General features: G+C 45.0%; 1 protein-coding gene across 2 annotated transcripts in view; it reads right to left on the bottom strand.

Annotated features, from left to right (window-relative positions):
* The window catches only part of CLVS2 (clavesin 2), a 37,015-nt gene extending 25,626 nt beyond the window's left edge, over positions 1-11,389 (bottom strand). Inside the window, exons 1-2 of one of the 2 annotated variants that reach the window (XM_053381817.1) lie at positions 10,521-11,389; positions 2,904-3,078 (exon numbers count right to left, since the gene is read on the bottom strand). In XM_053381817.1, coding sequence (XP_053237792.1) covers positions 2,904-3,078; positions 10,521-10,804 — 459 coding nt within the window. In that variant the 5' untranslated portion in view covers positions 10,805-11,389. Of the gene's footprint in view, positions 1-2,903; positions 3,079-9,100; positions 10,482-10,520 lie in introns of those variants that run through there. The other variant, XM_053381816.1, reaches the window with a different exon arrangement.
* Between the last annotated feature and the right edge of the window lie 1,517 nt (positions 11,390-12,906).

Raw genomic sequence — 12,906 nt, 5'->3', positions numbered from 1 at the left:
CAGACTGGCTTCTCAATTTGCATCACATTAGAGGCAGGGCTACTGAGTGCAGCCCTGCTCCTATGTTCTGCCACACAGAAGCTAGAAGACCTGAAGAATGTGCTAGAATGGGCACATTCCTGCACAGAAGCAGGAAAATGGTGCCCAGAAGAACAAATAAGTGTGTCTAAAGTTTCCAGAAATGGAAAGTGACTTTCTGCACTCAGGGGGGAGGGTGAGAAATGAGTCATTTTTGCCCCAGCCCTAAAGAAAATGTGCATTTCCTCAACCAAGCTGGCATTTATCTAACAGTCTTGTGTCAAGTCCAGGGACATGTGAATCCATTTCATTAGCCTGATATATATTGGGTGTAGAATCGACATGGGAAAGTGGCCTTAGATCATAACTCTACAGAAGAACGATGAAAATTCCGGCAGGCCCTGCTAAAATTGACTGCAATATCAGAGCGCATAAAAGCTCATAGAGATGGTTGCTCATTTGCTTTATAGGAGTCATAAAAACATTTCAGAGCTTGAAATGTAAGGGAATGAAAGAATTTCCTCGAGTAAAAGCAGAACTGACTGCAGTAAGAAATGAGGCAAAAAACCTCAATATTTGGATATAAAAATTCAGTTCCCTCTTAGATAAACATTTGCTTTGATGAAGATAGTTTTGCATTTATTAAATACAACATAAAGCACTTATGTACCATGATTCAATGATTTAACATTGCAAGAGAAGCACTTTAACCTATAGATAACTTTAATCAAGTATGCAGTTAATGGCTAAGAAAAAGCTCACAGCAACCTCCATTAAGCATTAAGGTATCAGCAAACTCTCAAGATACAGGGTTGAATCACACAACCATTTACTGCATAGTGGCCTCTGAAAACATTGTGCTGTGGTGCCTCTAACCACACTAATGAACTCATTTTCTGTTGCCCCCAGGCCAAGAATCACCCCACTCCTAAACATGGTAGAAAATTGAGAGAACTGGGTGTGTGGTGACAGCCAGTTTACGGTATAGCCTGGAACTACAAACAATAAGCTCTCCATGTGGTTTGTGAACTACTGAGGCCACCTCAGAACTCTATCCTGAGGACATGAAGATATGTTTTAGCCAATCTAGACATTACTTTCACCACAGCGGTCAATGTCCCAGTAGCAAATTTCCTACCTCCCAAATAAATGCTGTGAAGCATTTATTCACCACATGAAACAGGGCCACTGTGCATTACTCAAGGCAATGGTGGCAGCTGGCAGGGCTGTGCAATACACACACACACTCAACTCATGTGCTGAGCGATGCTTAGAAACAGACAAGGTGGGAAGCTTGCATAGGAATGACATTTTGCATACTGAAAGTAAGATCTTCACTATCTCAGAAATGCATTTCCATAGCCCTGAGGTGGCCGAAGCGTGGCTAGTGTAAAATTAATTCTGCAACCATTCATACAAGCATGGATATCCAGTTATGTGTTCTGTCTCTCTCCTCACAACACACCAGAAACCTAATGTAGCACATCTGTTACATTATAGGTTTGTTGGGGGGGGTTAATTTCAGTTTTCTTACATGTGATACATAGCAACTGGCACAACCAACTTATTCTGTGTTATTAGAAAAGATATCAGTGAAAAACCATGAGTTACAGAAGGAAGAGGCCAAAATGCCATCGACTCCACCCACTGGCGGAGGAACAGGGGTGCAGGGGAGCGCACTGCTTCCAGCAGCACAATCCTGGTGGGGTGCCATCACGGCTGCCCCCCCCCCGCGCGCTGGGCACCACACCCCCGCAGGCGGCACGCCACATCCCCAGAATGCGTGTCACGCCCCTAGGACATGCGTTACGCCCCTGCGGGTGGCATGCCACACCCCCAGGATGCACGCCAGCCACGCCCCTGCCTGTTCTCCACACACCCCGCCAGAGCTTGAAGCTCCGCCACTGACTCCACCTCCCTGCATCTATTTTTTTTTATAGATATTTATTGAAATTTTCAAAAAATAGAGAAAAAACAAAAAAAACAATTAAAAACACATAAAATTTACATTCCTTATTTTCAATAACAAATTTCCTTGACTTCCCCACACCTCCCCTTCTTGCATTCCAGTTCCAATTTTTAGCTCAGCAAGTTCTTGTCCCCAAATTTTACCTTATTATATTTAATTCATTTTAGTTAACTAATTTTAACTTATAAACCTCAGTCTTTATACATCAGTACTTATTCTTAAAAATCTTTTTCTAAGGTTGACCCCAATTCCCTTCCACGAATTCCCCATTTTTATATTAGTAGCAAAACAAAATAAAAGGAAACAGAGTATAATTGTACACCCTTTGAATTCCCAAAGCCCCACCCCCCCCTTTCCCGGTTTCGAACCACCTCCCTGCATCTAGATGCTCTTCCCCACCCGCAAGAGGTCAACTGCTGCAATCCAGACTAGTATGTGCCCCAGGTAAAGGTGAGACAGACACAACACAGAGGGAAGACTCCAAACAAGTTCATAGGGAATGAACTTATACTCCACATTTGGGAATCCCAAAGTTAATACCACTATTGAAGAGGAACTTGCTTTGGCTGGACAACACACAACATCCATCAGGAATCCAACTCTGCCTCCTTTGGGAGTTTTTGTTATTTCTCTTCCCTCAATAATAATTTAGAGCTGATTGATTTGAGGCAACCATCAAATATGTGACTCAGTTTCTCAGCCATAAAATAAACAACCACTTCATTATTCTTCAGTTAGGTCACAAATTGAGAGAAATGAATATATATCCTAACATTTCAATTACTGGGTTGTTTGAATTTATATTCTTCTTGTTCTGTTTTTAGCATGGAACCACACCAACTGGGGGCAGGGGGTTGGGGTGAGGAGGACGGAAGATTAGGAGATATATGAGTAATGCTTTAAAAAGGTTTTTTACCTGAAGGCCTTCTATGGCTAATCGAAGCATACTTGGTGTCAGTTTAGAAGCCTGTTTGAAAGTGAAGTTGCTCCAGTCTATAATCAAAACAAATCCATTTACTTGAAGTTCAGGATCCTCAATCATGGCTTCTAAGGAAAGAAGTATGGCACGCAAAATATCCACCAGGGTGTACCTGCCAACAAAGACAAGATCGTATTAAGCTAGCTAAGAATATTCCGATGCTAGAAGAAAAGATATTATTTGCAATCTGCTGTCAAAGTATCCAGTCTGCACATGATAAAGTATGGTAATCACAGTTTCACTATATGTGATCAGATAAATACACAAATCTTTAAGACTGGGGTGACACTGCAACACAGCAGTATTTGTATGAAACATGAAACTTATGTGGCTGAGTCTCAATGAGTCCAAGTGAAGTGTCAGGTTTGTACACTTCCACCCCCACCCCCTTCTTAGTTTATAGTTTCAGTTTTAAAGAGTCTGATCTTAGCTTTACTTGGCTTGCAACAAACTTTGCCTGGTTTAATAAGAGCCCAAGCTTTGAAGTTGGCTTCTTATTAAATGTGAAACTAAACTTAGCATAAATCCTTCCTCCAGTTTCAGAGGAGGCAGAGGGGGAAGAGAGGGGAGAGTTTGCAAGCCCAGCACTTTGTTCAGGCTCACTGAGCCTCATCCACATAGGAAGGTGTTAACACCTAGTCAGACCATTGGCTAGCTTAGTACTAGGTTCAAGGGTCTGGAAACCAGGGTCCCCCGGATGCAATTGGACTTCGCTCCCACCAGCCACAGCCAGCTGGCCAACTATCAGGGATGGTGCAAACAATATCCAGAGGTTTCCCATCCCTTTCTTGTCCGTACTGACTGGCAGTGGCTCTCAAGGACTTGGGGAAGTAATCTTTCCCAACCTACTTGGGGATGCCAGGGATTGAATCTGGAATTCTTTGCATGCAAAGTGTATGCGCTACCACTGAGCTATGTTCCTTCAGTATGTTTCTCTATGCCTCTCCATGATTTACCTGCCGTGGAATTTTCATTAGCTAGCTAGCAAGAGAGAGTAGCAATACTGGCTGCAGTCCTGCTCCCTGTTGAGTTGCTTAAAGCTCATGGAAGTCAATTGGATTCTTGAAGCGTAACTGTTTCCAGGTTTGGAGCCATTAACTTTAAAAAGAACGGAGCATTTAAAGAACCTGTTCATCCAGAAAGACCTATTAAAAGTACTTAAAAATAGCAGTCAATATGCAATCTCCGTGGGATACCTTGGTTTTCTTAAGTGGCCTTCTCCTTGCCTTACTTGGCATTGAGATAAGGAAGCTTCATTTTGCACCACCACTGATGAATAATAATATCCACTGCAGGACACAATTTAAGGCAGCAATTTTTTTATTAAAAAAAAATAGCTCAGTGATAAACCAGGGCCAAAGCTAGGTTTGAAGAGGCATGAGCAAAATGCCCTCTGTGTCTCCCTTCTCATGTTGCTGGATCCCTCAAGCATATCTGAAAATGGATGGGCAGTCGCAAGGATGGTTGAGAGCTGGCATTTAAATTTCTAGCAATGCTCCAAAGTGCCCAACATAATGTTAATCCAGAATGTCCTGGGAAGTGTAAATGGCAGCCGACAAACCCAGCAACTGGTGTTAGGACACCAGGTCTTGATTCCAGACTTGGCTAAGACATCCGAACCATTAGCCCCATGATACATTGTAGGAATCACAAATTGTAAGCTTTTGTTTTCAAAGCAGCAGCATCAAGCAAATTATGATGAAAGACATCTGCATTGAAGTCTTCCCACAGAAGGAACTATTTGCATAAATTCACCCTAGACTTGCAATATCCAACATTTCACCTCATCCTTATCGTTATTTATGTTGACAGCACAGTAAGGCGGGTGAATGTAAACTTGAAGTTCCATCACAGGCTCGTGACAGATTACATTAACGTATTCTCCTGAGTGATGAAACACAACACATGCTCCATTCTGAAACAGACCTTAAGGACTTAAATGTTATGTTTGAAGTAGAGCTGAAACGAAGTTTTGCTCAAATTTGAAATTTGCCAGCATTTCAGAGTTTGAATTCTGAAAAATTCCCAAGTGCTCAGTTCTGAGGGACACTTGAATTTGCAATCCTGTAAATCTCTTTGAAGGAAATGTAGTGCTTTTACAACTACCACCACATCAAAAACTATCCATGAGAGGACTGTGTGCGGAGTGGGGAGGACTGGGTCAACATGCATTCAGATTTCTGTGTACAAACTGAGTTTGTAGAATATGCTTCAGGATCCCCCAGCCCCAGAGTTTGTTTCAGAGCTAATTCAAACTTGGGAGTGCCTATAAAATATTTACCCAACCCATTTCAATGTCTTATCAAGTGATTAAAAGTAAGCAGTATGTATGTTGCCACATATGAAGTTATGTGTAATTTCCCAAAGGCCACTGTAGGGTGTCTGTAAGTCAAAATTAGACACAATTTAAGTAAGAGTAACCTCTTCCTTCTCAATCTTCAAGTTTTCTCAAATAAATAGTAAAGGATGTCAAGAGCTGAAAAAGCAAATTAGGAACTATTGCCTTTCAGTAACATAGAGAAAATTTGCATTAGCATGCCAGTAAATTAAATTCTATTTTATATCCAGCTGCCTTCACTGAAACTTAGTTTTCTTATAGTGTCTCATGGGTCACATTTATGTACTCAGTAGTGTATAACTAATTTCTAAAGATAATCTGAGATCCATGATTAATTTAACTGTGCTTAATGCCCCCTATTTATGCATGCTGTTAGAAAACCACTGTTTATCCCATTTCTAAAGTGTTGTATGCCTTAAGAAAAGAGACACAATTACGCATCTGTAAAGTGGTTGTAGCACTTGTGTGCTATAAGCAAAATTAACTCTTACCGTTGCCAACTCTCAAAACATATTTAAAAGTAAACGCACATACTGAGGCTGCAATCTTATGCACACTTACCTGAGAGTAATCCCCAACATGCACAAAATGGGCTTCCTTCTGAGCAAAGATATATAGGATTGTGCTATTGTTATTTTCACACTGATACAGCATGGGGTTGTACCAGCGTAAATGATAAACTATTGACAGAGTAGAATTTCCTTTTGGAAAGGCTTAATTTACAAATTATGCTTCAGCAGGTTTTAATCAGGGCTGTGCCTATTTCATGGTTATGTGCAATTGCAGGAAAAGCTTAAAACTGACAATACAGAATCCAGCATCCTGATGATGTCATCTTTACCTTTTTAATTAAACCCCGCCCCCCATCACCTTGTGATGGTGGCAGTGTTTAACATCAACTCCTGGGTGTAACTGCCTCCCCCCCCCCAAAGTGTAAGTGCTTATAAGCAAATATGGCTTCCTTGTGTTTCTGTTTCTGTTGTCATTTTGACAAGATATGTATTGTTCACTCTGCTCTATGTACAATCATTTGTATTACATGTATTAGTTTGATAAATGGAAGGGTTTGAATGAAAATTCAGAACTAGGTTAGTATGATTTATTTTCTACTACACTTCACCTCATGCCTCCTACCGTCTCAGTTCAGTTCCTGCATCTGATTAATACAGCTGTTGTCAATGAAAACCTATGCCATAATAATAAGGCCTATTTTGTTGTTTTACTGTTCCTGTTGAAGATGGAGCCAAACATTAATTCTGTTCCCTTCTCCATCCATTCAGTATATACATGAGAGAATGAGCAAACGAGAACAATCGCAGCACAGAACATGTACCGGTAACTCAAGGTTGTTTATGCCTAGTAATTCCTGCCCTCCAAAACCTTGGGCAAAGCCTTTGCTAGACCTGATAGCCAATCCCCTTTTAACTGTAGAGGAGGAGTGGGAAACCTGTGACCCTACAGATGTTGTTTGACTCCAGTGTCCATCAACCCAAAACAGTGTGGCCACTTGTCAGGGATGATGGGAGTTCAGTACAGCAATATTTAGAGGGTCACAGATTCCCCATCATTGTCCTAAAGCATATCCATCCCCAGCACATCAGAGAATCTAGTGGTGTAAACCAGGCTGGTCCCTTGCCTGTGCTCACACACACCAGAAACTGGGACCAGCCTGGGCCAGGAAGTCTGCATGCTCTGGAGACTTGATGGAGCCTTGCAGGATTTTATGAGAATAAAGGCATTTCTTTAGGGATGAATATTCAATTTCCTGCTACAATATATTTTTAGGACTACTCTGCTTTTGCATTTGCATTATCATTTCACTACATTTTAAGCAACTGATGTTCATTGCCTGGAAAGGCATCTGATAAATTTTAGGATAAATAGATTTACTGGCAGGAGTCATGGAGTTTGCCTCCAAGATAAAGTCCTTGCTTTTCCAAGGTACCTGCAAGAGGGTTGGATCAAGTGCATAGGGTGCTCCTTGTGGGCTCAGTAGCATTGTGACAGAGTGCTTAATCAGCATGTGTGCAGCACTTATCTCAGCTGAGTTCCATCAACTTCCACTGAACCAAAGTGGTAGAATTAACAAGTCAGAGTTCAAATTTTCTGTCCCACTATGATTGGCTCCCACATTTCATTGGTATCTGAAATTATATATCACAATGGGTAATTTCCATCATGCAGATACCAAGAGAAGTGGAATGTTGTCTTAGGAAGTACCTCTATCTTCTGGGCAACCCATGTTGATGCAGAAGTTCAGACTCTGCTGCTACAACATGGGGGATTACCAGAGGGAAACACTATAAAAATTACCTCCAAACTGAGGCAAATTCCGAGTAATTATGGGTTGAATAGTGTAGGACCAGGACCTGGGAGACTATGGTTGGAATCCCCACTCCTGCAATGAAGCTTAATGGGTGACAATGGGCTAGACACTATCTTTCAGACTTATCTAATGCAAAAGGCTGTTGTGAAGATAGAAGAGGGAGAGAAGCCTTGAGCTCCTTCAATAAAATATGTAATAAATAAATATATCCCTCATAGGTAACAGGATGACATTAAAAGTCCTCACTCCAAGAGACCAGAAGAAGCTGTTTTCACTTACTTCACCTGCCCCAATCTGGTGCCCTCCAAATATTACTGGACTACAATTCCCATCAGCACCAGCCAGTAAGGCCAAATAGCAAAGGACAATGGGAATTGTAGTCCAACTACATTTGAAAGGCACTGGGTTGGGGAAGGCTGTTCTAACAATGTTGTGGTGTTGGGCAGCCCACAGCACGTCTATGTGCCCACCCTTCGAGCATTTGGGTTAACACAGCTTAGGAAGAAGAGATATTTCCTTTCCTGTGAAATTATGACAAATATTTAGCCCCAGAGCCACATTTATATGTCGCAGCCAGGATTAGGATTAGGGATATTAAAATGGTGTAAAAAATATTATCATACCAAAATTTAAAATCCAACTGTCCTATTTGATGGACAGACCCCTCTGTGCAAAAATTTTTGCCCACAATGGCAAAGCCCATCTCAAGTCCTCAAAGTGTGAAGGACAAACACTACTGTACATCCTCAGCTGCTTTTGAGAGCTGGGAAACAGCAGGCCACATTGGAAAGAGTGGACAACAGTGACATGCAAATGAAAACTACTGAACGTCATCCTCTGTTTGTGTCCCAGCTGACTGCTTAATTCACAGAAGCAGGCAAAACTGCATTGGATAAATATGTCAGTGACAGGACAAACGGCCAACACTTTTGCTCCTTTACAGGCATCACAGCTCTTGTCACAGAAAGATATTAAAGGTGGTATATCAAGACCATCCCTCTTCCCCTACTGAGCTGGATCTCTACAATGCCTTAGCCGACAGCCCTCCAAGTGAAGGATCCAAGATAAAAGAACAAGTTTCCATTCACCATTCCCCTCTCCTACATTTTATGGCCCAACCTGGCCCAATGCAAATGTGAACCTAAGAATGTTGGTTCTCCCTGTCTCTGAGCTCTGTGTTTGGAAAGAATTTGAAGGACACCTATCAAACCACCCCACTATGACAGGACATCTGGATCAGATCATCAAAATTGCAATTTGCCACATGGAGAACTCAGGACAAAACAAGATGCCTTATGCCCAGCATTCTGCTGGCTGGGAAAGCAATATTAACATCATTACATCACTGGGACCAAACGGGATTTCAGTTTGCTATGATGAGGTGACATTTCTAGATTGCAGCACCATGGTAAATTCAGGCGAGTGTCTCATCTGACCCCAGCTGCCCACAACCAAAACTCTTATGTTTACCTGCTTTGGTCCCAGTTGGCAGCAAACAGAACCAGGATCTTCCTGCCGTAGTGATCAAGGTTAGCCAGTCCTCCTGGGAAGCCATCCTTGAGTGCCTGCTTGATGCCTGGGTCCGTGGCTTTGAAGCTCTTGAACATATCGAGGTTCTGCTGGCGGTACTCAAAGTACTGGGCCAACAAGCGAAACGCCTCAAAATGCTGGAACTTCCTGGCCCGAAGGAAGCGGAGAATGAAGGCGTCGTCCGTGCGGAGAAAGCCAATGTCTGGCCGGGTGATGACCATGTCCCGCACCTCCTGGATGTCCTGGTGCAGGGTGTCCGGGTTTTCGTTCAGTTCCAGCCGGGCTTTCTCCAGCGTCTTTGGGGACAGGCCTGCCTGCAAATGAGTCATTGTGCCACTACGTCCAATACTCCTCTTAAGTAAAAAGGGAGACAACCCCTAATGCCACAAAGTCTGTTCTTCTTCTTTCCAAAAAAAAGAGAGGGGAGTTCCTTATTTCCCTTTCCAGAACCGAGAAGTTTGGTGCTCCTTTGCCTCACAGCATGAATCTCTCCGAAGCAAATACCCTGATGTCGTCCAGTGTGCACAACCCGCTCAGCTCCTGTTTCTCCTTTCCATCTCACGGTGGCCCGTTCACAGTGACTCCACTCAGCTGCTGCTTTTCTTCCTCGCCCTCAAATTCCCACCCTTCCCACACCCACTAACAGCTCGAAGCTGCAGTATAACTATACCTTGCATATAACCAAACCCCCAATTGCTATCCTTCCACTGCAATTGCTTGTTGATTGACAGAAATAATGGCTTTGGCACGGCCCAAGTAGATGGAGCTAGTATTCTTTATAGCCTGGCTCTGGCAATGGTGCTCCCTGCCTCCCTCCCACACAATATTGTCCTTTGGGTTAACTAGTCATGTTGGCTGGATCACCAGATTCCCTGATCAGCAGGTACTGTTAAAGCAACATGATGGCAGAGAGGAAGGCCAAACAGCTGCTGTACAGTGACTTTCCCCAAGCTGGGGGCGATCAGTACTGGATATCTCTCTCCTCCCCCTCCCCCCACCACCACTGTCTTCAGATATTCCCACCTCACTCCTCTTTGCAAACCAGTGATCTCACCCTTGGTACTGGTGCAATGGAGATAGCAAGAAGAGCTGTATCAATAAATCAGGTGGCAATGCAATGTTTCCACCAGGGACTTCCTCCCTCCCTCAAAATGAGAAACTCAGATCCTCGTGGATTTAGAAGTCAGTGCGTGACAGGGTGCTAAGGGCATGCAACTGGTCTGCTGAAGGGTGCTTCTTTAAAAAAATAAAAATAAAAACCCGAGGTTCTTAATTGCACCCCCACCCCACCCCTTTTAGCCCATGGAGCTTGGGATGGATTCGCCCTCCACCCACCCACCCCAGTTCCCCTCCTACGTACACAGTGATCTCATCCACTACCAGCAAGACTGTCGCATGTCCCTCTCGCTCGCTCCCAGGTCTTCTCAGGCAAAAATATCCTCCAGGTCCTTTCCTCCCCACCACCCGCCCCGCTCCCCGCGAGGACAGACAGAGTCGCAGGACAAGACAGGATTCAGTCGCCTCGCAACAGAACAGCCATCCGCCAGAAGAAAGGCATCCGGGGCGAAAAGGGAACAGCCAAGTAATCCGCACCAGCAAAGCAGGCTGCAAAGCCACACAAGGCAATGCGGCACCTTCCGGCATCCATCAGCTACGGCAGCTCCCTGCGATGGGAAGCAGTGGCGAGGAGCGCGGTCAGACGAGCCAAGGACATGCCCATGTGGGTCTCCTGCTCCTCCTCGCCCTCCTGCCCAGATGCCGGCGCCGTCTGGCCGCAGACAGGGCGCGGAGGCGGGCGGAGATCCTCTTCGGAGGGGCCGATTCGCTGCCGCTGGGAAAGATGGAGCTGCCGCCTCTTTGTGCTCCTCTGGCGCGAGCCAGCCGGTGGCTTCGGCGGCTGTTTGGCTCTGCCTGGCGCTCAATGCGCCGCTTCGCGAGCAGGTCGACGTCAATCAAGGCTCCCTGGGCGGCAGCCGTCGCTGCTGCTGCTGCTGCTGTCGCCGCGGCAAGTGGCTCCCGATGCAGCCCCCGCCCCCCGCGCGCGCATTGTTATTACCCAGCACGACCCTTCCTCTCGCTCGCTAGTCTTCGGTTTTGTTGGCCGGGAGGAGGAAGCTGAAGGAAGGGCGCGGGGAGGAGGGGCGTTTTCCCAAGAAGAGCCCAGCCCCACCAGCCGCCCCGCATCGTGCCTCGCTCTCGCCACCTGCTCTGCCAACCCTCCCCGATCTACGCTCGGAATCGGGAACGTAGAAGCCAGATCACACGCACCCGAAAAAGAAAGCCCCCTGCGCCCCAATGCGCCTTGCCTGTTGCGCTTTTGTGCGCAAAGTGGCGCCGGATGAGTTGCTTCGGGCGGTTGCTTTGGGGCGCTCCCTGGGGCCCGAGGCCTTACAGGATTGGGGCTAAAGGCAAGGCAGTTTGGAGCCGCCGAAAGCAAGGTGGTGCCAGCCGGTCAATAACAGCCTCAAATATTGGATAGATTATTCATACCTATGTAGGCCAAAGGACACGACCCCGAGGGCAAGGGCAGGAAAATGGGCTCAATGCTATATAGGAAGTACTGTAGTGGAAAGTGCCTGGAAGTGTTTCTTGGTTCTCTAGGACAGGCACATATTTAGGCTTGTCCCCTAAATGTTCCTGTCAATTAGAATATTAAAGTGTGGCACCTCCTTCCCAAAAGCCGGGAAGCTTCTATCCGGCTTAGGGAGGGAGGCATGATGCTCATATGTGCGATGCCAGGACATCACGGTGTCACAACAGCACCCACCACATCACATCACAGGGGACTGGGGGGGGGGGGAGTTGCTTACAAGGTGTCAAATCACAGCTAAATATGTGATGTCCAACCCTATGACGATCATAGATTGACAGGTGCAATTCAGTCTCCACTTGAGGGGAAAATCTAGATGATGCTATAGTTGCCCTTGACTCTGTGCGTGATGATTGTTGCATAGATCTTTGTATACTGAAAAAGTGGCTTTATATCGTATAAACATGACTGCCATAGCCAAGCCAATAACTGGAAATTGACCTAAAGTGGTATGTATTCTCCCATGGATTTATCTTCCCTATAAGAAAATGTTTTCAGTAGTGCTTCCATCTTATTAAATAAGGTTTTGCTTCAGTAACTTCCAGTAATATGTGATAAATGGTAAGGGAGGGATCAGGCTATCGGTTCGGTCATAAAAAGGTGAGCGGCGGTTGACAGCAGATGATGCGACTCTCATCTGTATTCCTTGAATCATTCTTACCATGTCATAATTTTTTGGCAGCAAAAAGACATCTTTTGAAATGGCACACTCAAAGCTGGTGGGCACCAGTGGCTACTAGTCACAATGGCTGTGTTCTTTTGCCACAGCTGAACTCAGTTCCTTCTGGCAGGCTTCCCACTGACATCTGGTTGACCTTTGTGAGAACAGGATGCTGGACTAGATGGGCTATTGGCCTGATGGAGCAAGGCTCTTCTTACTTTCTTACAATAATATTGGCATGGTTGTTCCGGATTTCACACATTTATCGCATTTTAGTTATCTGCCAATAACTCTTACAGGGAAGAAGTATCACACTCCAGGGCGCTCAATGTAGGGTCAAAATCTGCCCATCCTTGGCAATAGTTCCCCAGCCTCCAGTGAGGTACACCTGACAAGGTACCAGACAGTGTTTCTGTGCATAGGAGATGCATCTCACCTAAGGGGTTCTTCACAGTATTCACATCTTTCTACTCCATAAATCCCTGTGATTGTATA

This window comes from Podarcis raffonei, chromosome 3, assembly GCF_027172205.1.
Source record: "Podarcis raffonei isolate rPodRaf1 chromosome 3, rPodRaf1.pri, whole genome shotgun sequence".
Lineage (NCBI taxonomy): Eukaryota > Metazoa > Chordata > Lepidosauria > Squamata > Lacertidae > Podarcis > Podarcis raffonei.
This window is presented reverse-complemented; position numbering and strand designations above follow the sequence as displayed.